Source organism: Diadema setosum, chromosome 21 (genome assembly GCF_964275005.1).
Source record: "Diadema setosum chromosome 21, eeDiaSeto1, whole genome shotgun sequence".
In the NCBI taxonomy this organism is placed as follows: Eukaryota; Metazoa; Echinodermata; class Echinoidea; order Diadematoida; family Diadematidae; genus Diadema; species Diadema setosum.
Window position 1 is genome coordinate 15,915,235 of NC_092705.1, and position 26,648 is coordinate 15,941,882.

General features: G+C 37.8%; 3 protein-coding genes and 1 pseudogene across 3 annotated transcripts; 2 read left to right on the forward strand and 2 right to left on the reverse strand.

Moving 5' to 3' along the window:
- LOC140244354 (ATP-binding cassette sub-family C member 12-like) overlaps positions 1-26,648 on the forward strand; it is a 126,575-nt pseudogene that overhangs the window by 88,531 nt on the left and 11,396 nt on the right.
- Positions 812-7,751, reverse strand: LOC140244952 (sialidase-1-like). The gene is made up of 3 exons (XM_072324560.1): positions 7,062-7,751; positions 4,856-4,947; positions 812-3,602 (listed from the first exon to the last, which is right to left on the reverse strand). Exons 1-3 carry the CDS (start codon positions 7,696-7,698, stop codon positions 3,198-3,200), a joined length of 1,134 nt encoding a protein of 377 aa, XP_072180661.1. The 5' UTR covers positions 7,699-7,751; the 3' UTR covers positions 812-3,197.
- On the reverse strand, positions 14,750-17,663 carry LOC140244955 (sialidase-1-like). The gene is made up of 3 exons (XM_072324562.1): positions 17,042-17,663; positions 15,928-16,025; positions 14,750-15,369 (listed from the first exon to the last, which is right to left on the reverse strand). The coding sequence occupies exons 1-3, from the start codon at positions 17,661-17,663 to the stop codon at positions 14,965-14,967; spliced, it is 1,125 nt and encodes a 374-aa protein (XP_072180663.1). The 3' UTR covers positions 14,750-14,964.
- LOC140244956 (transmembrane protein 60-like) lies at positions 19,217-22,220 on the forward strand. Its single transcript, XM_072324563.1, has one exon. The coding sequence runs from the start codon at positions 19,335-19,337 to the stop codon at positions 19,722-19,724; it is 390 nt and encodes a 129-aa protein (XP_072180664.1). The 5' UTR covers positions 19,217-19,334; the 3' UTR covers positions 19,725-22,220.

Below are 26,648 nucleotides of genomic sequence, written 5' to 3' on the forward strand. Positions count from 1 at the left end.
ACGTGCAGTCGACTTTGCCCTTTGTCTCGTGCATATAATGTAAGAATGAAAACCTGAAAATATTCAGAATGATTTGCATTACGTGCGCACGTAATTGTAGCCTTTGCTCTTTGTTTAGTGGGTGTAAAAAGCAAATAATTGAGAAGATATTGTCTGTGCACGCAAGTCCTATTTCATTATGAAACTAAAGTTTTGATTTGCAATATTTATAGAACTTAGGTCTGTATTTATAGCGATGTGACGACGCATGATTAAATGTACTTACTTGGAAAATATGCACTCAACCCCCTCCCTTTCTCCCCACCCCTTTCCCTCTTGCGCTCTAGAAATGTAGGCCTATGTTGAGAGTGTAGATAAGTTGTTGCAAACTATTGTGTACAAGGATTTAAACAAAATAGTAAAAAAAAAAAATAAGCACCCTGTATCGAAGCGTATACATATCTGCAAACAAAACAAAAAATATCTGGTTGTGAAAGGAGCCCTCATCGTGTACACACACACACACACACACAAACGGTCCACACAAACATATATACAAATACATGAATGCTGTCATTGACATACAGCATCGAGCATAATTATCTCATCTAATTTCATATAAAAATGTGAATTTAATGATGCATTGCTACTTTTTCTACTATAACTTGCATTCACACCGTTGGATCGTTGAAGACATTCAAATACAGAGAAATGCACTCACTGACAAACATGCACACGGACATAAACACACACTGAGCATAATTTTCAAGTGCAACTCACACAGGTTAATTTGACATTGCAATTACACGGAGCCAGGGGTTTGTAGGTGCAATGATTACAGTGTGACCTTTATTGCACAATATAAAATGTATGAACACAGGGAATGAAATCTTGGTCAGAATGTACAGACTCTTGTCAAGCACTTGGCACTCAAGTACTTGGCACAGGAAGCACATGTGTACATTTGATCTTTGAAGAAAGAATACCATGCCGCTAACTCACAATACCAAATCAAATCTAAAATAGAAATTTGAATGAAACCAGTATTTCAGCTAAACCCATAATGAAAACTATCGTAACAAGACTATGGCTAGGTACAATTTTTCAAACATATCACTTGACTGGCTAATGCATGGCTGGTAGCAACATATTAAAAAACATAAATTTATAATGAATATTAATAATGCTAAATGATAGAAGAGTCACTTTGCATTGCCTTTTTTGGTCAATATGAGGACTGAACTGAGAGTAAAGGTGGATGATTGAATTACAGTTTGAAAGAATGCAATTTGTTAAATTCAAGAGTGCTATCAATTCTTCAAACAAGTTCCCCATCTGATATTAACCTCATACACTGTACCGTGTGACTTATACAGTTTCCCAAACTTTTTAGCATGAAATGCATTTGGGCATAATTGAGCTATGTTAAAGCTACATTTCATCCATCACCATGTCTCATGAAAGATGTCATCAAAAACTACAACTTGGCATGATTTATCCAACACCTACATGTGTATTTCTCAACATCTTAGCCTATCTAATGTACAAACTCTTCTTGTATCTCTTTTTACATGGTATTCAACGTACAATATGTAATTTATTTTCAACAGTCATATTTCAAGATTACAAGGAAAAAAATACTGTGTGCGCTATCAGGTGGAATAATTACTTGATTATTATTGTCAGAAGAGCAAAAAATTAAGGAGTAGATGGGCAATTCCGCGGTTAGTAACGTTACATTTGAACAAATTTAGATATTTGTTTTTACCACTAAATTACCATTTATTCACTTCAAGTCAAAATTATGTCAAAAACATGTTCATCCTTCCCAGGTTTATGATACAGAAAAGAATGAACACAATCCAAGAAATATTAGAATTGCTATAGCAACTTAAAGGGCTGGTTAGTAACGTTACGAAAAAAGGACATGACAAAAAAATCAATGTCTTGTAACAAAAAGTGTGCAAAAATTCAAGTTACTTCAAACAAAGTGTTGCATTAATTTCAATTATTGCATCATGACAAATGTTCATGCAAATTTTTTTAGCAGTTCGACCAATAATTTTTTAGCTAGACCCCCAAAAGCATGGTTAGTAACGTTACGGTTAGTAACGTTACATTTGTCCGGAGTAATTCCGCAGGTCATTTCACCCTTTTGTAATTGACAAAATGTCACATGACTTCTGGAGTATGTAAATGTATTCATCTTTTACCCTTTAGCAAAACTTTGAGGAAAAAAGTTCAAAGGAACCCACTGTAATTTGCATTTAAGTGAATTTCAGCGTCCCCAGTCCCACATGTACATTTTAAATGATGGTTTTAGATCTCACAAAATCAATGAATACGAAAAATAAAATCTACTGAATTTGAAAGACCCTAATGATTGGTGAACATCCATGGCATTAGTTGATACCTAGATTAAAGGGTAAGATAAAGAGGCACATTTCTTTTATCCATGTCATGTCCACCTAACTGCGGAATTGCCCAGATGGATATTAATCAACAATGGGGTGACTATGTAAAAGAACCTAAATAGGTTTTAAAGATGTAAGGTATAACAGTCCAAGTCTTCTTTACCTTGATAAAGAATGGGTGCATGTGGACTTCAGTAGTCAAGAATGTTTGCTCTGTATCAAGTTAGTAAAAAGAGGCATTGTAGAAATTCTGTCACACTCAAAGAGTATATATTTCATTTCCTTACAAAGACGCAGTACTTGAATATTCAATCATTATAAGAGCTGGTACTTCTCTACTCATTGCATTTGAATTCTTTTTTTTTTTATTCAAAATGTAATGTGTACATCAAACATTCGGAAATGATTCCACCTGGACAAAAAACAAACAAACACAAAAAAACCACTGTCACTGTTAACATCTGCAACAATACAATCATGCTCGAGATCCCCATTCCACAAAGAAACAATAATATATAGTATTAAAGCTGCATAAAGAAGTTTTCATGAACATCTTGGCCGTTAGCACTTCATATGATAGATATATACTGCTGAAATGTGTTCAAAAACACAATTTACATTTGAAGTCAAGACAAACGATAAAATCAGCTGTCAAGGAAGAAAATACACCATCATAGAAAGTTCCTAAAGAGTGTAGCTTTATCCAGTGACATGTAAAAACATTTGACACAAAGGTGCACGAGTTCAATTTACATAATAATATTGAATTAGATTTCATTGAGGCACACATATAGAGATATTGCCTTAAAGATTGAGCTGAATCTTGACAAATGAGATGTACTTGTAGCCATCCTTTTCAAAGATCAATCCAATGTGGTTCTCGTCGATCGGGCTCAGACAGGAATATGCACTTCCTTTTGGGTAGATGTTCAGCATACTCTTGTACGACGCACCAGAGTCCAAACTCCAATGGAGGGTCATGTTGACACGACTGGAAGGATTGTATGCATGACTGAAAAATATGATGTCATTGAAATTTAGGATCGAACCACAAACGCCAGGGTCCACCAGTTCCTCCTTCAGCCTCATGTGAGAGAATGGAAATGTTTGCCCGCCGTCAAAGCTGAGAACTTGGATGCGGCAGTGACAATGGTAGGTGTAGGTATTTCTGATGTTGGCAAGAAGTGTTCCATTCTTCAGTTCGACAAGCTGCATCGGAAAACCAAGCAAAGCAAATGTTTGTCATGCCCAGAACAATTTTTTCAGTATCTATACATACAGAGGTCAAACTGTTACAAAAAAACAAACAAACACACAAACAAATAATAATAATAATGAAATAAATGGAAAATAAATAAATTACAAAGCATGTATGATGTGTAATTCTCAATGGAGATCTTGAAAATACAGTCTACAATGTAGATTTCAGGTCTGTTGTTAGTTTGTGTGTGTGTGTGTGTGTGTGTGTGTTTTCATTTCTCAAATTTAGCGTACAATGAATGGAACACAATTATTATAGCCTTCACAACTAAGATAACTCATCCTGGCCTAGTTGCAGGAATTCAATAGATAGCTTTCACTTTCACTAGTTGATAAAAGTCCTGTTTGTTTACACTAAGCACTGAGCAGTAAATCAGCCAGTCAGAAAATGAAGGCATAGGCAGCAGTCATTGATATGCTGAAGTTTAAGTGCCATAATTATGAATACAATGGATACAATTTCATTGTCTCCCTTTTAGAGGTTAAAAAAATATAAATATATATATAATATATATATATATATATATATAAACAGTACACACATATGAAAGGCTTTTTAAAAGACTATGAGTCAAATAAAACAAGATTCTGTTTCTATTCATGGTCACTATCTTTTTTTTTCTGTTCTTGCCTGCAAAAGCTTGTGTTCAAACTAAAACTGTAAGAATTATATAGGGTGGAGTTTGTTCTCAATGATACTGAGGACAAACATAGGACCAGGTACGGTATGCATGAATCAAATAGAGCACTCATAAAAAGTAGGTACCATTATGTCCCTAGAGTGGAAATAGCCTCTTCATGAGTGACAAATTTTCTTTCATGTTTTTAGTTATTTAATTATATATTTATCTAATAGTAGTAGTACAGATAGTTTTTTACTTTTTTTATTTTAGTTGTTGTTGCTATTCACAACTTCATGTTGCACAACCATTTTGGAATTCTTGGCAGTGGTTTCTTATTTCAATTACTGCTGCTATTACAGACCATTTTACCCTCAAGTCTCAGATTATACCAAGGGCTAACACATGCTGAAGGAAAAATAATGACACGCCTACAAATAGTACAAATGACAGACTGCTCCACCCTTTAAATACATGTAAGTATCATGTGTAAACAAAATCTTTGTGTACTGGTATCATTAATTAACACATATTTTTTAATTCAACCAAAAAAAAAAACAAAAAAAAAAATCATATACATACCTGCACTTCACCTGGGACAAAATCCCCTGCAACTTTAGTTTGTTGATACGGCAAGCCAAACAGTCCTTCATTCAAATGCCACGTCACTCCATCTAAATGAATAAACGGTAATATGTGGAGAAAAATCATTCTTTGGTGCATTTTCAGCTTACAGATTTACACATACTATAAAATCACTGCAGAAAGAAAAGCAGGGGAAAAACCTCAAAAAGTAACTCTTTAAAGGGGATGGCTAGTAACTGATCAGTGGGAATCAGTGGGAATGCTGGGGAATGATTGTTCCAATCCTCATGGGATTCATTTAAAGGGGATGGCTAGTAACTGACCAGTGGGAATGCTGCCGATGATTGTTCCAATCCTTGTGGGATTCATTTAAGAGTACACTATATATCTATTGTTGTGTGAAAAATATTTGCCTCAGAATGGTCTCATATTCAAGTAATGTGCAGTTTAATGTTTCCCGATCACCCCATCACTGTACAGGCATGCTAACCTTTCCAAATCAAATACAGCATGTAATTTACATTCATGAGATCACTGGACGAGCTGAAATGATTGAATAAAACTTAATATGCCTTCATGTAAGTATCTGTTTGTGAACATTTTCAAATTTCATTTGGTTTTGGTTTTACTTTTGTTTTCATTGACATGTGCAGACACTATGTGGAATCCTGTGAGCCTCTTTTATTTCATGAGCAAGACATTTTTGAAGTGATAACTAGAATACTAGTTTTGACATTATTTCTGTATGGCTTCAAGCAAGTGTATTTTACCATGTACATATTTATTATTTCAAAATGATTATTGCAGGGGCAGAATTTTAAAGTTGAGCCACAACGGCCAAATAAAATTTTTGTTAATACTTCTTTGAAGAAACAGGAAACCATGGAGCCAATATGACCCATGACTAATGAAACAAACAAACAAAAAGATTTAGTATAGTATTATGTACTTTCATGGCAAAAACAATACATTGTACTTAAAAAGGATCTTGCTCAGAAATTTACTGTGATATCATTTTCTCACTTTACTAATCAATGTCCAATGAGTGATTAGGTTCTAAATAGAAACACATCAGATCATTTTCATGTTACAAAAATCATTATAATCGTTGCACTTTCATCCACACACATCTCATTATTTATAGTGGGACTGCACTTGTAATTATAGCCAACCCCTCTATTTATAAGTGCTGTACATGTTAGTTCCATAAAGTTTGCAAGGAAAGAGATGGTTTACAATGGGCAACATTAAAAATTCATGAAAAAACAGACTCTTGTAAGTTGTACCATAATATCATGTCAGGAAATTGCTAACATTTCTGTGGACAGGAGATACTTTAATCTCCTTTTATTGCTTTGGTCAGAATTTGTGAAGTCCATTTCCAATACTTGTGCCTTCCATCTTACAAGTACAAATTAGCAGTGTCATACTAATGACTTCTTCTTTTTGATAAGTACAGTCCACATCAGGTGTATAGTCATACTATTGACAGGTCTGGTGTGGTGTAGCCCCGGAGACCACGCCGCCAGGCGCGGTCCTGGAGGCTTCCCCGCAGTTTCGCTTATGTTCGTTCAAGTATTCTGTGCGCTAAGTGCAAGTGATTGTGAATTCTGTGAACATCGGTGAGCTGCTTATAAGACATCATTTTGTGCATCACAAGCAATGAAATGCATCAAACAGTCGCCGATGATAGTCATTTAGGTTTCATCGACCCATGTAAGTATTCCTAGTAGTTTCTGTTGAAAAATTAAGGAAATATAGCGCCGCAAAGGCACCCGTTTGTTCAACATGAAGATATGAATGGGAGCACGGCGCAGCCGCCACACGCAGTGTATACGTGTGGCGGCTGTCGCAGTTAGGTGTGGTGTAGATATCTATATATGTACAGTGACTTTTTAGAAACAGTCCTACATCTTACTACATTGTACATGTGCAGCTAAAAACAATGCTCATCTATTAACAAAGCTGGATGTTCTGCACCTCCTGCTTGAAGAGGTTTGCAGAGTAGAGGTGGTGGTGACTAGTTCTTCTGGCATGGTGTTCCATAACCTGATAGCATCTTGGAAGAAATGAGATGTTTATCATACTGCTGACTGGCATATACAATAGCTCACTGAAGTTGTATGCTTTATCATGGGTACAAATTGGCCATAGCATAGTATCAACAAAAAACAGACAAACAAACATAAACAAAAAGTCTCACCATCGCTGTAAAGGCAGAACATTGATCTTTCACTTGCTGCCGGCAGATGTCCACACGTGATGAGGCGGCCCTTGTGTGGATTGTACTTTTTCTGAATACCATAACCTGGACCAGGATCCCAGTGTAGTTGTGCAAGAAGCGGGTTGTTTTCTGCCATATTTATCGGCTCTTGCCATGAATAGCCCCAATCTGTACTTGTCACCGTAAAAACACCGGATGGCTTTTGACCCGTGGTGTTGCAGACTGAATGAACGCAGAATGTGTGCACCAAGATTAAGGTGTTGTTGTTATGGTCGATCATAACAGTTCCCAGATTTAGTCCATCTGGAACCTTGTAGTCATTGAGTATGAAAGAAGTTGGTCCCCACGAGTTACCGCCATTTGTCGACCGGCGCATCGCGATGAACTTCGCTCCAGCGTCGGCGGAACTGTACTTTCGAGCTTCGCTGAATGCGAGTAGGTCACCGGTTGGTACTTGGATGATTAGTGGGATTCGGTATGTAGATACATCCCCTTCCGCTTTAGATTCCCATATCAGCTGCTCTTCTAACACAAAGGGCTTGATTGATATTACATCCGTAAGTGTATTAAGTGTCAGAATTGATAAAAACACGAACGTTTTGGGGAATATCGCCATGCTGATCTCTGACTGTGTGTGTGTTCGACGGCGATCACTTGACTCGAAGAAGATAAATCCATGCAATGAAAGCATAAACGTCAGGTGACCTAACAACCTCTTCTCCAGTAGTCCTGAACACAAACATTGATGACGTTAGTTCTCATTTCTCAGACCCTTGAAAATCTTGCGCAATTACGTTTGGATCAGACAAACAATAAAAGCTTCAACTTCAATTCTAAGACGATTATGGCCCTCGCTGCAGCTTTTCACTGAAGAGATGCAAAATGAAGAAAAATTATTAGTAAAATTTTGTTTTGCTTGTAACTACATGACTACGTCTAAGGTCATACCAGCGACTACAGATGAGATTTGCGCAGGTTCTCGGTGCCTGAGCAGGCGGTGCACTCTTTTTTCTGTCATGGGTGTTAACAAAACTCTTCTAGGGCTCGACATTCGCAGTGGTGGCCTAGGGATACTAAAACTTGATGTCAGACCACGGAATTCCAAAAAGGTTACATATACTTTTGTGGCCGGATCAGGAAACTGAATCCAAATTGGATTTATATGTTTCCTTTATTTCGGGACCACCCGAATTTCAAATTGAAAGATTTTAGTGATCCGAACGGGCCACCAGAGAAAAAAGAAAAAAAAAGAAAAAAAAAGAAAAGAAGTGTAATTCAAGCCTTGCATACCACATTTTAAATTGACATTTTCATTGTGTATGCAGCAGGATTCATGATCATCATAACTTGCACAAACACTGCAGATTTATTGCCTCAGATATTAAGGTAAGATCACATTAATTATTTTAATCAACATTAAGTCTATGGAATTTTAAAGTTTCCAATGTTTAAGCATGAAAGTGATATTGGTCACAACCAGAGACTCCAACCCCAAGCACCTTCTGATCTGGAGATTCTCCCGCCCGAAACCCCTAGCAAACGGGAGACTCTAAGTTGATGCGTGCGAAGCGCGAATTTCCTATGGTTCTAGATGCTCTCTGGTGCTATCTAAGGCTTATTTTTTCAACATACAATAGCAATAAGTAAAAAATCCTTTCCAACGGGAGACACAGAGCCAGGGCGGGAGAAATTAAATCTCAAGCGGGAGAACGGGAGATTTTGCAAAAATGGGTTTTCGGCGGGAGATCTCCCGTCGAAAACGGGAGAGTTGGAGTCTCTGCACAACATATCACTTATATGCAAATTAATGATGTCATGATGATGTCATCGTTTTACAAGCTTCCCAAGAACGAAATCAGTGATATTGTGTATTCTTGCAAATGATAAATGATTGTATTCTTGTATCATCACAACATTTTTGTTTTTTGGTTTTTTTTTTTGTTTTGTTTTTTTAGGCGGTACCATAGTGATTATAGTGACTGCAGGGTTACAAAGCTTTTTTGGAATAAAAAGAGAATCCCAAACTGATGAGAGTGTCTATGAGATGATGACACCACGCATCACTTCATCTCATTGGCATATATGTGATTACAATAAATACCCCTACTATTTCAAAGAAACGTAAAAATCTATATTTCCATTCTCTTTACTCTTTTACTTGGGCATGGGGTGTCAAGTATGAAGTGGAGATGTTCTTTGATTAAATTCACTTCCTCAACCTGTTATTAACCGAAACTATAGAGTACACCCCACAAATGTGTTGATATCGTCATAAAAAGAGAAATATAAATAGAGCATATTCTTAGTTATGATTTCCTGGAGTATATCCTATTTGTGAAGCACCTTTCCGATTAAAACACAGTTTTACCACTTACAAATTACTAACAATGAGCCTTGGCCCCTTTGTTTCCATGGTCCTTTTAATACTTTATAGATGAAGGGTCACATGCAGTATCTCATGACCAAGTAAAACAAACACGGATATTTCTAGATATATTTAGAATATATGAGTTACATCAGTGAAAGTCCCAATAAAGAACAATTCTGCCAAGGTGTATAGAACATGTTAAAAAGGTGTACGTACTTGAAGAGTTTCAGGGTGAAGTTATTTCAAGCTGTTATTCAGAAAAATGATTTATCCTATCAAACCAAAGCAAATGGTAACATAATTACATATATATATATATATATATATATATATATATATATATATATATATATATAGTATATATATATGTGTATATATATCTGTTATGCTCAAAACATATATTTCATTTCATAAACAGATAATAAAGCTGAGGAAGACCAAGGTTGAAAGCTTCGTAACAGCCGGCTTCGTGCGACATCTTTTGTCATCTACATTATCTCGACTATATATGTATACGTATATATGTATATATATATATATATATATATATATATATATATATATATATATACATATTATACCTTACATGTATACCACAAGGAATCTGCAATGGAACAATAAAAATGAGGGTATATATAAGACAGGGCTGCCAAACAAAATTAAGCAAACAAATATACAGACACACACACAAAAAAAAAGTTTGTTTTGGTTGCAAAATGAAAACAATTGCTTATGTACATGTGTATATAAATGCTGCATCAAAGTACAGGGGACACAAGTGTTCTCCATTCAAAAAAGAAGTTTAGATTGAGTACATGGATAAAATGTTGCTTTTTCACGGAAATTGAATTTCTTTTATTTTCATTTTTTATTTCATTCTTATCTTTTATTTATTATTGTTATTATCATTATCATTATTACTACTACTACTACTACTAGTAGTAGTAGTAGTAGAAGTAGTACTACTACTACTAGTAGTAGTAGTAGAAATACCCAAATTCCTGAAATATACAGTACATATGTAATTCATTATCCTGGGCTCAACACTAACTTTTTTTTCTCTGATGGCATATTCGAGCCACTTAGATATCTAACTTGAAAATTTTGGTGCCCCACCTCCCCCCCCCAAAAAAAAAAAAAAAATGTAGCAGAAATGTACAATGTGGTATATCACAGGGCAGAGCTCCAATATTTTTTTCCTGGTGGCCCAAGAAAGAAACGTTGTGGCCAAAATAAACTGAAACATAACAATTCTTTTGGAAACTTACGTGCCCAATATATGGCCTCACAAGATAGCCTTTTTTTATATTATTATTATTATTTGGTGACCAAACAATACTAAATGCCCTGGGCCACCAGGTCACTGCTTATATCGAGCCCTGCATACATGCACACCATCAACATTAACCACTTAGAGCCACTTAGATATCTAACTTGAAAATTTTGGTGCCCCAAAAGAAAATCAGCAAAGAATTTTATTCCAACAGCAAAGAGAAGTTTGATCAATGACATATCTGGCTAGTCACTTTCAGCTGACATTTTTCATTACCAAAAGCACCTACTTGACAAATTAACACTTCTTGGTGGGCCTTGATCAAGACTATGTTTACTTTAATAGGCACTCCCATACATCGTAAATCCATGCATACATGTACAGTATATCATATATAGTGTATAATGCTGAATAAAGGTAAAGTCATATATCCAAATCAGAAGAGAGGAAAACATGACTATTGAAACTTGAAAAACAAGCACATTCTACAGATGTGACACAGGAACGTTTTGTGACTTTTGTACTCTTTTCTTTACTCTTAGAGAATCACAATACACTGTACTACAAAACTACAAAAAACAACAACAACAACAACACACACACACACACACACACACACACACACACAATACATTTCATGCATTTACATTTCATACTCATTAAATGAGTACATAGCATATATATGTCTGCATTTTCTTCACACATGTTCCCACAAACAAATCCCCCCCCCCCCCAATAAAGCACACTCCCCTAAATAACATGCACACACAAGGGTTACTACACCCAAAATGGCCTCTTTTATGGTACGAACAAACTCCAAAAGGCGAATTCAATGGGTCATATATTGAGTCTTCTTCGTCCTGGCAAATATGCAGCAAAGACCTCAACATTCCAACATAACACTGAGATGAGACCAATGAGGTTATCATGTGGAGAAATATATACCAGCAAAGTCGTGGTGCATCAGAAGTTGTAAAACAATGCCCCCCCCCCCTTATTTTTTAGTGGGTCATGGCTAAGAAATATCACACAAGGAAACAATCATACAGGTAATTCACAGATCTACAGTTGTATTTGCTCTGTGCTTGTGTACTATTTTGCATACTGAGTAGTACATTGTATCAAAATTGTGCACACATTGTTGAAATTATTCCTGATTGTAGTTTTTCCAATATTACACATTGCCCACGTCTGTGTGCCATCATAAACCCACATCAGAGCGAGACATAATATGGGAGAATTAGAGGATATACACGTATGTATGTCAAATTATACCGCATACTCGTGACTTGGTATAAAATCCTTCGTTTGTGATTGGCTAACGCACTGACTATCAAACATACCAGTACATGTAGTCATTTGGTCTCTTCTGACACCTACTGTTGCACTCAGACACATCCACAGTGTACACTACTGCCTGCAAACATTTACTACAAGGAGAGAGGTTTGACTCCATGGTTGACAGCATTTTTGTCACACCAAATCGTGAATGGTGCCATTTACAATTTTCACAATATGACTATTGTCCATGTTCATTGGGGTTTTTTCCCCAGAGGTGTGTACCTTGCAAACAGGAAACTGAAAGCAGGAAATTACACCCACAATTGAAAGATGGTGCAATGCATAATTAATGGGGAATGCATGAATCACACAGAACATAACGTTAAATGTGTTAAAGTAAGGCAACATGTTGAAGCATGAAAAGGATTCAACAGCAAATTGTTTGGCTGAACACATGAGGTACAGGTGCATGAGCAGGTTTTCATAAAATTTCTTTAAATTACAATGATTGCAATAACAAGTGAGGGTGGAGAGAGTTTTGTTCGATGTGATAACATGCATACTCAAACGATGGAATATCTTAAAAGTTAGAAGTTGGCCTTCAATGACTTTTAATAATCACATGGGTACTTTATCGGCATCGTGACTTATATAGGCTTTCAATACAAAACCTACCCATACCCAAGCTCGGTTGTAACTCGCTTATTGCATCAAGGAGTTCTAGAATTAAAGTAGACCCCACAGCGATATCCAAAGTTTGTGAAACCCAAATGGAGATAGGGATTGAGAAATATATGGAGGGAAACCAGGACCATACTAGCAATGTCGCTAAGGCAACTGGTATGCCTCCGCCATAATGCATGATATCTCCTAATAGGTCTATAGTACATGTGGACAATGTGTGATTACACTTTCACAAAATTGGCTATATATTAAAATGACAAGTTTGTCATCAATGTGTTGAATGTTCACCTTCCTTGACCTAGGTTTAATTGGATGAATAGGAGAGCATGAAACTGGGAATTTAAGGACTTTAACTCAACTTTGACCCATTCATAAGTTTATGCATTGAATAATTTTCACAGTATGGAGAAAAAGTGAAATTTCTGTATTGAAAAGTACATTGTTACCATTTTCATATGGCCTTTGACCCTAAAATTCATAGGATAATCACTGTCACTGTCATAAATATGTAGTAAGTTAATCAAGATAACTTTAGCCACTTCCGAGATATGGAGGAAAAAGTTAGTTCAGCACTTTCCCTTGATCTTTGACCTTCTGACCTTTGAGGCAAACAAAAAAAGAAAAAAAAAGTTTCCAGAGAATCTCTATTAGGTTATACATGCATACACTAAGTGTAAAAAAAAAAAATTAATTCTGGCATTGCATAAAAATATGAGGGAAATAGTAAAATTTTGAAGTGTTGCCCTTGACCTTTGACCCCTGACCTTTGACCCCATGAACCCTAAATTCTCTAGATATTCACTGCCAGTCAGTACATGTGTATATCATATATACTATGTTCCATGAAGATACATTACCTTAAACAATTTCCAAGGTACGGAGAAAAAAAGTGAAGTTTTACTATTTTTACTTGACCTTTTGACCTTTGACCTCATGACCCCAAACTTTCATCAGAGAATCTAAATTGGGTATTACATGTGTACACTAAGTTTCAAGAAAATATCTTCAGGCATTGCATAGATATGGTGGAAATAGTGAAACTTTACGTATTTGACCTTTACCTTTTGACCTTTGACCTTGAGCATGTGCACCCAAAAGTTGATAGGCACAACTTCACGCCCTAATACACATATATGCCAAGTTTCATTAGGATACCTCAAAAGGTTTTTTTAGTTACGCTGTCCACAAAATTCATTATGGACGGACGGAAGGATGGACGGACAACCTGAAAACATAATGTCTCCGGCACCACTTCGTGGCGGAGGTATAAAAATGTTAGTTCACTTTATGCACCTAATGATTTGTAGTTAATGTAGTTTTGTAGTAAATGGTCACTGCATGAAAGATTCATGGACAAAATACATTGTAAAAGGAAGTCGGTCTTGCAGGTTAACTTTAAAATCTGACCTGAAAGTTCTTCAAAAACGGTAGACATTAAGTTCTTTGTAGGAGCTTGAACATAAAAGGCAAATAGTCCCAAGTGCAAATATTCTGTCTTTGCATACTCCCAATCTAGCATTATATTAAATAAAAGGCAAATTTTCCTCAAATAAAAACATATATGCAAATTAATGCAAATACACATTAAAAAACAGCAACAACAATCTGCTCCTCTGATTACAACCTACACTATCACAAGTCAGTGTTTGACTAGTCACGCTTTCTAAACTCAAAAAAGCAGACACTAGCGCAGTAGATGTCTGGCATGTCTGCAATTACAATATTATGCCAACCTGCACTTGTGATAAGATTACTGACTTATTATGTTGGTTTGCATTCATTGGCAATATAATTCAAATTACTATATACACCATATATTTCGCGAGTCTAAATTTTTGCGAATCGGGACTTCCCAACAATTTCGCGAGTGGTTAAATTCGTGATCGTGGAGTCCTGTACTGAACGGAGAAATACACGTACGTCACATTCATATACATGTAGTCAATATTTTCGCATGTTTTTAATTTCACGAATAGCAGCTGACTCGCGAAATTTGCGAAAATAAAAACCCTACGAAATATTCGGCGTATACAGTAATATGTTTTACATTTCATAACAGTTCTCAAACTGGCTGGTGGATTTGAAATAAATTGTTGGAAAAAAACACAATGAAGTCTGGCACATAATGTACACAGAATAATATGACACAGAATATGATTATCAGACACTTTTACTGATATGCCTGTCACAAACTATGTACATCAATTGTCCATTTGGAATTATTAGTTCATGGTAATATCTGTATTGCAATTTAGTTGTCAAACATTTACACAACATCAAAAATTAAGCTGGATCTTGAGAAACGAAATGTACTTCAAATCATCTTTCTCATACACAAGACCAATGTGGTTCTCGTCAATCGCGGACAGACAAGAGTACCCACTACTCTTCTCATACAGAGTTAGAAAGTTGGGGTATGTCTCCCCCGAGTCCACACTCCAGTGGAGGGTCAGATTGACCCTCTTGCTTGGGTTGAAAGGGTTGCTGAAGAAGAGGACATCACCAAAAGGGAGCAACGAGCCGCAAACCCTGGGATCTATCAGCTCCTCCTTCAGGGTGACGTAAGGGAGGGGAAACGTCTCGCCACCATCAAAGCTCAGAGCCTGGATGCGGCAGTGGCAATGGAATGACATCTGGTTCCGTGCATTGATCAGGAGTGTCCCATTCTTCAGTTCAATGACCTTTGACAGGAAAAAAAAAATGCATCATGACCTCCAGCAGATAATGCAGCCTATTTTTGTACAGAAGTGTTTGTATACACTGTATTCTGAATGGCCATCATAAGAACAGCACATCATTTTGAATCTGAGCAAATTAAGATATATACACTCAGTAACACAGCCACTATATTTTAATAGTCCATTTATCATTTTGCATAGTCCCCTAGATATATGATTCACAGAGAGAAATTGCCTCTTTTTCTATAGATTTTTTTTTGTGTGAAGATATTGACTTTGTTGCAAGGTGATGTCAAAACATAGTGACTTGGAAAATTATCGACAAAATAGTCAATAAAATGCTTCTTTCCAGAAAAACTGAAGTGACATTTCACAAACATAGCAAAAAAAGAAATACAAAGGTAGACATAACACAAGAAATTTCATGACCATGATATCACCTTTTAATATCTTACTAACTTTCAGAAAGCTATTGAGCATCTGTTGTTATTGCTACTTTCCCTGCCAAACATTTTTTTTTCTTCTTTTTTTTTTTTTTGAAGTAAACTCTCCATGCATTACCTGCACTTCACCTGGCTCGAAATCCCCAGTCTTCATTGAAGAGAGCTGGTATGGAATCTTCATTAGTCCAGGGGTCATCTGCCATGTTGTACCATTATCTAAGTAACAATGACAGAAAGAAAACAATTTCATCAGATCATCTACATTTCAAGCCTGAAGGTTTGAGAGTGACTCGTAATATCACATAACATGATAACGGGATGAGGTCCCAATGTTATAATTAACATCTTGTTCAATCATTCATTATTAAAGCGTTGTACAAACTGTACTCCTCTAAATTCAGTCATGTATGGTACAGTCCACACAATAATACTACGATGGATAGTGGGAATGTTTAGTGTACATGTATGTAGCGCAAATAAGAGGAAAAACTTCTAGATCTACTGCATATTCCATTTGGCTCAAGTATATGCCTAATAGAGGGAAAAACCATAGCCTGAATCATTCAACATTGACATACATATAATATATGTGTATATGAATAGACAAATTTGACCAGGGAGGTGACTCAATCTCTACCTCCCCGATTTGACATGGTTTATACTCTGGGCATTGATCATAAACCCTGGGAAGCACGGTCCGGATGTAATTTTATCTGGGCATTGCTCAATTAGTAGTTGCAGTTGCAGCAACAGCAACAGCAAACATTCCAGATTTTTTACATCAATGCTTATGACCCCCCCCCCCCCCCCCCCCCCCCCCATTTCATGCTCTATTGCCGTTAAACAGAAATTGTATAGCTTTGGTTGAGACTTGGCTTCAGGTTTCTGGCCTCCTATTTTTTTTTTGTGAGATAATGAGAAACCTCTTATGATGAAAATTGGTTTTGAAATAGCCGAGATATCCAAAACGAAGTGATCAGGTACAGGTACAAAGGGTGGGACCCATCTTTTATCAGGATTGCTTTGTTTTACTTTGTTTTTGGATATACAGTTCTGTATCTCAGCCACTCACAACCAATATTTATCAAATATACTTTGAATATCTCTTAGAATTGTATGCTCTGTAACATTTCATTATATGTTATTTCTTATCTTGCAAAAAGTCAAAAGCTAAATTCTTATCTAGTACCAATACTAGTCCATCTCTTTTTGCATAATTTGATTTAACTTACCATCACTGGTCAGACAAAACAAGGAATGACGACCTTGTCCACATGTAACAAGTCTTCCTTTATGAGGTTCATACATCTTCTGGATACCATAACCTGGACCCGGGTTGTAATGAAGATTTTTCAACAAGGGGTTTCCATCTGCGAGATAAACCGGCTCGGACCACGAATATCCCCAGTCTGGACTGGTGATCATGTATATACCTGCCGGTTTCTCACCAGTTCCGTTCACACAGGCAGTGGCTGAATGAATACAGAATGTGTGGATAAGAATGAGTCGGCTGTTCAACCGATCAACTGTGATAGTTCCGAGATTTGTGCCATCCGGAACGTTGTAATTATTGAGGATAAACGTGTTGGGTCCCCACGAGTCACCGCCGTTACTGGAGCGGCGCATCGCGATGAACTTCGCGCCGGAGTCCCGGGTGCTGTATTTTCGTGCTTCGCTGAATGCCAGCAGGTCTCCAGTAGGCACTTGGATTAAGAGGGGAATGCGGTAAGCTGCGACATCTTCTGGTCCTCCCGACTCCCAGATTATCTGCTCCGTGATAACAAAAGGTTGAAGAGTTTCGACATGAAACAGACAAGTTAGAAGGACTAGCGCTGTACATATTAATTTCGTCATTTTCGGACCGCTACTACCAAAACTACTTTCCACAAGCTAACATACATCCATCCAATCCGTCGACGGTATGTGACAATCGATCGGTTGCGGTCACTGCAATAGATCTGTCACCACATCCACACACGTGACAAAAGGTAAACATCTACTCTACCACGAAAGGCCGTGGTAAGAGCACAACCTCGCTTCCAGTGATTAAAATTCGTGATCATCGTCCTCGAAAATGCTGCACAGCGAATGTATGTTGAACTTTTAACGAGGTATGTTGCATACTAAACAAGAATTTTTACACAATGACATTATATTATGAATCAATAAAATGAAATAAAAATCCGGCCGGCCTACGCCTCCTACTGCTACTACTAGTAGTAGTTTTAAATGAGAAGTTATTGGTGCCTAGTAGATAAGACTAACCTATCACATGCAAGCTGATACCGCGCGCCTATGGGAAGCAGTAGTCCTCGTAATGAGTCGTACAATGTATGTACAATGCGGAAGCGACATGCAGCTGCGCATCAACACCACAGCACAGCGTACACGATTTGCACTGGTAGTGAATGCACGCTGCTGCTACGCTGTAGTGCCCATAAACAAGACGAGGAGTGTTGTTCACAGTTTATATTTCCAACAGTACATAGCTGCCAGAAGAACTGTATAAATCTACTTCTAGTGAGCACGTACATCAACAACCTGCGCTGCGGTATGATTTGTGGCAGTGCCTTGATTTCCAGTAACCAGTGACATGTTGCAGCGAATGTGTATTCACTAGCTACATCCCTACATCAGTACATGTAGGACCTAGATTTCTGATTCTAATTCATCTGCTCATGCCATGGTGCCATGGCTGCCGGATGGTGATTTGCACAGTGACAGTGCATGACCGACCATGATAACGATCGTGCGTTGTCTGGTAGTGGAGGCCCGGCTCTGTGATTTATAACACAGCAACGCAACCCAACACTCAACAGTTCGCATTTCGTGATTCACGTTATTCCTAACTTGTTGGATGTAGAGACGTTAAATATCATAGATGCGTATAGACGATAGTGTTTATGCTACGGAGTTCCAAATGTGCAGTTTTAGCAGGACAAGGAAGCCAATATTAGCATGAGAGTTTGAGACTGAGCTGCCTGCAGTGATGCCCGATTGCTAAAGATTTCCTGTGTTATTTCTGTGACTAAAATAAGGCAGGGCCTTCACTTTGAATAGCACTACCATGCCAGCAATTTCCTATATTCCAAGATCCGTGGGAACACATCTTCTGTTTATCAATGCTTTCACGTCGCCTGATGATGCGGAGTAGAATCTACGCGTACATCAAATGAACACGCTACACATCTAGACCTCTACTGTATCTTACATTATAACGTCATTATTACATACTACTTCAGCGGTATACAAACCAGACTCCAGAACGAACAAAGGTGGTTGTCCTACTCCTCTGGCTCTACTAAGTGCTAAGTTGAAATTGGAGTTCAGACTGTGTTGACAATATTGATACTTCATCGCCACAACCCCCCCCCCCCCCCCCCCCCAAAGTGGAGAGCATCAAAAGGGGACTTTCTCAAGACTTACCTCTGTACCTCTGCTTTCTAATACTGGCAACGTCCATATCTAGATCCAGAAACTTCTTGCGAAGGTGAACTGAGAGATTTTTTTTTTTTTTTCCGCATCATGGCATTGGCGCCAAAGGTAGTCTTGACCTGGTTCTTCATGCTGGTCTTTTTCATCTTCCTGGCACTACACTTGGACCAGAAGACAAAATGGAACTGGTTCCTGATTTTCATTCCCCTCTGGCTCTTTGACATCCTTGTGCTCCTCATCCAGCTGCTGCGCATCATCACCCACGCGCGGACTGGACACGATCGCCACCTGGAGATGACCATGTCCACCAAGATCTTCTTCGTGATTGGTATTAGCCTCAAACTGGCCTTCCAGGTGCTGGTGTGTGTGCGACTGGAGCTGCAGCAAAGCCTGTCCCTCTTCTTTATCTTCATCCCTCTGTGGGTGATACTTCTCTTTGGATCGGTCCGACTGGCACCGTGGCTAAACAAAGAAACATAGTAGTATCTACCCAGGAATAGTGAGTGCAGTTGCACTAACTTGTAGACAAGACCCTTAGACTTCTATTACCAGCTACTCTCGCGTAAACTGTGACATTTTTATGCCATGCCATGACAGGAAATATGATTTGAGTGTCATGACCTTGCCTTGAAGTACAGAGTTGTCTGGATGTGGACCACACCATTGTGGTAAAGTGGATGTATGTACCAGACTGTGACAATCAAACTCGTTGTAAGAGTGTGTACCGATACATCATGCTCGTAAAGCAAGCCTCACTGCACATATTTCATAATGTGCTGTACTATTTTTACAAATGCATTTATGATGTTGCATTCATTGAACCTCACGAATGTACACTGTAAGTCAGTAAGTAAAGATGATGTCATATTTTGAGTTTGTAAATTGATGTCCATGTCTGACCCATTCTGACAAAACAAACTGCTTCCTGTATACTCAGAAATGAAAAATTGATACCAGCAAAAATGATCTGAAAGTGATAAATATCACTGAAAAGACTCTGAATGCCTGTACTGAGACAGTTGCAAAAGGACTGCTCTTACAGTTGGTAATTCATACGATTAAAAGACACTGTATGACATTTCTCAAAATAACAGAGTCTGTGAATGAGTTCGACCAACACTAAGAATGAGAATACATTTGTAGTTGCATCTACAAGTTGAACACTTGCACTAGAACTTAGAGAAGCAGGAGTGCAGTAAATTTGAGAGGAAACGTTTTGTCACATTCTAGCTACAAAGACAGATATCAGGGGTTTCACCTTGTTGCATTTTGGCTGTTACACATTGATGGATAGCTCACCTGATGTCACTTGGAATTCATGGAAAGTAATCCTTTGAAAAATCATACAAGAGATTGATATTACTGTTATGATTGCTTCATAATCGACAAGTAAGAATAAGCAGTACTTATTGAAAATATGAGTGCATTATTTTCTGAAGTAGTTTTGTTTCCACCATTAAAGATTCAAAGCACATTAGTGCTCGAGGTATGCCTTCACTTAAACACAAATTTCAGTTGACTATCTGTATTTTTTGGTGTGATGGGCAAAGGGGAGCTTGATATTCATTTTGAATGCTACAGTATTAAAAGTATAAAGATAAAATTGAAACAACTCAATTTGTGTTATTTTCCAACTGTCAGAATGTCAACTAAATCTCTCTGAAACTTTGGTAAACAGCTGGCTGTTAACTGTGGTCAACCCAATATGTTATTCTCATTATGAGTTTACAAGTAAACAAGTTGAAATATGTAATACAAAGATTATTTACACAAATCTCAGTTTTCTTCAATGCTGGACATCTGATCTCTAGTTGGCACAAAGGCTGACAGTACATGCAAAGTCTCCACATCTGCAACATCTTTTCCCCTTGAAGAGTATGTACTGTACATTGTTTGTCTGTTTGCTTGTTTGTTTGAACTGTTTACCAGGATGTTTGTTTATATTTTATGGGGGGGGGGGGAGGAGGAGAAATATGTCTGCAGAGTATTAATTTTGTATGGCATCCATCCCTGTTAAGTGTAAAACCTGGGTATTTCAGTTATGCTTTGTTCACATACAGTATCAATGATGTCCTGTATGCAACAATAAGCAGATTGTGTGGTACATGTATCAGTTTATTAGAGATGCTTCCTCATAAAGTTCCCGTATCAGATTATCTGCAATAATTTCCCTAGGTGCAAATGTACTGGTAAATTTCACAAAAAAATGAAAGTGTGGTATGTTTTTTCATGAAATCTTTTGTTGGAAGCAAAGAGCAAGGTTACTGCCCAAATTTTGCAATCTGTGCTTAAAAGTTGTCTTTTCAAGTAATCGTATATAATCCTTACCAGTTGCCGTAAATGTGAGAACCACAACAACAGATTTTTGCCACAGGGAGATGGTGAAGAGAAGTCATGTTAACATGTGGTAGTATTTCCTGGAAGTCATGTGTGCCCACATTGCTTTCTGATAACTCTGAATGTACATGTAGCTCAAGTGTGGAAATGTCCACAGCATGAAATGCTTGTAAAAGCAATAATGGCTTTCAAGGTTATGTTCCTATTTAGCCTTCAGTGTAAGATGACATTTCATATCATCATTCCTTAAACAAGCGGATGTCCTGTAATGATAAGGAGATGCCATCAGTCATGTTTGAAAGGAGTCTGTTGTGTTAGCAGAGATGTGGACTGATGCAGAATTAAACTCTGTATGTGACTTGGCCCATTTGTAAATACTGTGCTGGTTCACATTCAGACCATAGACAAGACTTTACATGTACAGTATGTAAGCCTTGTCACAGCAGAATACATTGTATTCAGTCTATGAGGTTTGAGTTGTACAATGTTACATGTACACTGTACTTCCAGTTTCAGGCATACATGTATCACAAAAGTGGGAGAATATCTCATTATGTTTAACATGAGAAGTATTTGGCTGACACTCATGTCAACTGAAACTGAAAGCAAAACATATTAAAGTACATTTGTACATATTTATATTTATAAAATTGATTACTTGTCTTCATTTATGTGCCAAAGTGTGTTTATCATTCATCAGTGTAACATGTTCAAGACATTAGTGACTTATCGTCGCTGGGGTGACAAGACCTTGTATCTCAAATTTTGGTGAAAATGACTTTTTTGCATTAGTGGTCAAATAATCGGTTAAGTGATGTCCTGTCCAAATCCCAGCTGTCTTACCCCAAAAATGAAGCCACCACGGCATGTCAAAGGAACGGCTATCCCATTCAGTATAGTGCTTTGGCCGCCATGTTTTTTGGCTCTCCTGAACATTTGACATTTTTGAGATACGAGGTCTTGTCGCCCCAGCGACATTATGCCTTGTTGTATGGGATGCTGTTTTCACTTCCTATAGATAATTGTACTTTTTTTTGGGGGGGGGGGGGGGGGGAGGAGGAAGGGGACAGAGGTTGTGCATAATTGCATCATAACTACAATGTCAATGTGTTTTCATGTGATTGTGTTCATATGCATGTATTTAGATCATGTGCTACATGGTGTAGGTGCGTGTGTGCATGTGTGTGTGTGTGTGCGTGTGTGTGTGTGTGTGTGTTACAATGAATTGCAGGTGATTTGAAATTACAACCTTCAATCTTTCCAACACTGATGGGGATGGGGGATCCCAGCCATAAAGCGAAGGCAAATAGATTTTATAACACCCAGGCTTCTTTACCAAAGCCATTACACCACTGATAGCTTGCTTGACATGGTAGAAACGCTGTTGTAATGTAGTCACCTTGACATTCAGTTTTACCTCATAACCTGAAGGTCTACTTTCTTGTAGACACGCTAAAAACAAAAATAGAGACCAGCTAAATACAATGATAAAAAGTCAAGATTGCCAAATTCACCTTGTTAAAAGTTTGATCTCTTGAGGCATTTCTAGAGGACATAACGAATGGTACACATGCAATTTAATACACCACAATTGGTCAGATAGAAAAGCTTGGATAACATGCAAGAGACTGAATGAACAAGTGTTTGTTTGTACAAGTAGCCCTAATCAATGTGATAGTGGGCCCCAACATAAAAAGTGATACATTGTAGTCTACACCTGTTTCCAACATTAGTCTGTTCAAGATTGCAGCCTGATACTAGACTTTCATTCATTTTTATGTGGACATTGGTAGGTATGTGAAGTGGTATGGAGATGGAGTACCTGTACTATTTAATGAAATTCAATATTCAGTTGTCTATGGTTATTCCTTAATCCTATGCAGTAGGCCTATATTGGCCCTTTGTCGTGATATGGTCTGCATAGGTCATCTTATTGCGCAGCTCCTTTCACACTTTAATTACTTTTGTAGGAATCATTATACTGTTCTGTCAGTAGTCTTACTATCTGGGGCTACCAATCCTCTAAAGACATGAAAGTCCTACATATATAATTTTTTTTTTTTTTTGGGGGGGGGTGGGGGGAGATTGTAAAATTGTAAGCTCTGAAACTAAATGCATTTTATATTTACCTCATGCTATTGTCCACTATTATGGTCCACTGGGTTTAGTTTACCATATTTTCCTCTGACATGTCTTCATATCTGACTCTGCCTACAGTACCTCAAGGACTGCGATCACATCCTCCTCATGAAAGATGGTGAGATAGCGGAGACGGGTACCCACGAAGAGCTGATGGAGCATCGGGGGGAATACGCCAGACTCATCCTGACCTACCACTCTGCCGAGGAGGAGGAGGAGGGGGAGGAGCAGGCAGAGGAGGAGAAGAAAGAGGAGAAGAAAGCCGAAGGAGAGGCGGAGGAGCAGGCAGAGGAGGAGAAGAAAGCCAAAGGAGAGGCGGAGGAGGAGGAGGCGGACAACCGGGACCGGACTGAGGATGATCCCATCCCAACATGAGGAGAAGATTCAAGAGGATGCAGCCACGCCTGAAAATGTTAACAAAAACACTTCAGGTACATGAAATGAGAATTTCTTAGTGTAGCACAGTACCTGCAATTACCTTTGCTGCCTTTGTTTGCTTTTGTGTTTTTTCCCATTTTATTTTCTTTGATTCAATTTCTCATATGATATTTCAATCAATTAAGGAAGTGATTCCGATAATTTTTTTTTTCTAGTAGCCATATCCTCTCTCTCTCTCTCTCTCTCCCTCTCTCTCTCACATCCAATGCGGCGCATGGAATATATAACAAATGCAGTATCGTACAGGAAAAAAGTAAAGGTGTCTGTGATTTTCGTGTTTTTATTTTGCAAGAGAATGCAGTGCCTTCATCTATCAGAGAAAGATTATTTAAAATAGAATGAGCAGCTTACGGTATTGAAATTACGATAGCTTCGTAAAACATAATTGACATCAGGACGCACATCAATAACACGTCAATAAGCCTCTAGAATCATCTTTGCAAGTATGCCTTTGACTATTCTCTGCCACTAACAACATACATCATAAATTTTACATGCTTTATTCATGGTAGGGATTCGATGTCCTCGCCTCGTATAAATTCCCTTTCATAGTTCTAAGCAAATAGAAGAGTCGCATATATAGAGAAAATAAAGACAAGGATGTGTAGGGATGTTCGTTTTCATTGAAGAGCCAGAAATTAGTCCCTGGCTAAAATTTTGTTGGCTCTTTTCAGTATAAAAAAGAAAGAAAGAAAGAAAAAAAGCTGTGAGGTTTAGGCCATCTCGCATTAGTTTATTCAACAGCATTGTTTGTATAATACACGCTATTCAGTGCTAAAAAAGTGACATTTTCAACCATAATATGCACCATAGGCATCAATCATGCCAAATTCACTGTTGAAACAGTAGGCTTAATTTGTTGCAAATTGGGAGAATTGTTCGATCATAGGCCTTCCATCCTCCATCTGAGATGATGCAAATACATAGGCCTGTGCGATGTTGTACAGGAAGTCACGTTTTCATTCCCATCCATGTTTATGCCATTACAGGTAAGCTCATTCCGGATGAGGAAATGGAATCAGGCATCATCTCCATAGCAACCTACCGCTCCTACGTCCACCATGGAGGAGGATGGCCTATCATCCTCTTCACTGGATTCCTCATCCTTCTCACCAAGTGCTTTGTGATTTCAACAAACGCCTGGCTGGGCCTGTGGCTGCGGTCGTCTGACTATCCTCGCCCAGTAAGATATGATTATACTGGACACTGTTTCTTTCTTTCGTTTGTGTTGCAGATTCTTCTGTGTATGAGGTGTAAAAGGCCATGTAATCATGGCCACAGATAAATAAATCTGTTTGGAATTAAGCAATATTGGAGAAATTAGGATCACAACAGTAAATGAATCATCAGCCATGGTATCCTTAGGTATAGATACCAAAAATTATAGTCATCTTTATGTGATTGAAAAGCAGCTTTGCATGGCGCTTTAGATATGTTTTGTCCTGTTCAAAAAGATCCCCCCAGAAAAAAAAAAAAAAAAAATGTTTAAAAGACATTCACTTTTATGTGTCCTATGTATTTCTCCAGACAATGTTAGAAAGCATAACTGTTTTGAAAAATGTTATTGGCATATGAGCAATCTACCAAAAAAAAAGAAAAAAGCAATGCCAAAATAAATACAGAAATAGTTGGTTTTGTCACAAAAATGAGTATCGGTAGAAACATCATGAGACACCATGGCAGGTCACTGACTTATTTTTCAACTGCTTTGAGATTGATAAATATTTTCAGTTGCTAAAATCTTCACAGTTCTGTGTTACAAGCAATTTTTCACACTCCATTCATCTTCAGCGATAACTCGAGTGATATGCATCATTGTCCCTCTCTCCAAATTTGTCTACTTTACTTCCCAAAAGGACGGAGTTGTGCAAGTCAGTGTGAATGCTTCGGACCTGGGCGCGGACAATACGACAGAAGCTCCATACATCCAGTACGAGTCCCACAGTTTAGAGCGTGTCCATTACCACGTTTCCGTTTATGTCACGCTATTTTTCATCGATGTGCTGCTCTACATCCTCACTGGCTACATTTTCACTTGTGTGAGTTGGATTTCCGTAGCACGTAATCCTCTTCGGTAAAGTTCCCGCTGCCATCAAACTCTAACTATGCTGTGTGTCATACCAGCTGTCTATATTTCATATGTCTCTAGGAATGTTTTATTAATGTGATGATGGCATGGTGAAATGTACTGAATTCATCAAGACCTCAAGGGAATTTTGCCCAAGAAATAATCATTTTCTTGATCATCTTCTGTATTTTCATTCATCTTTTCTGTACTGTATCAGTGAACTTAGAAATGGCTGTATGAAGTGATATTGATAAATATGGAAGATTGGAAAATGGATTGTTATGTTTCCTTTTATTCTAGGCCGCTACATCTCTTTTTCAGGCTGCCAAAACTTAACATTTAATAATCTTTGTGACCCAAATGGGACACCAGAGAAAAAAGTTAGCATCAAACCTTTACATAGGGCTCAAATTAAAGATGAT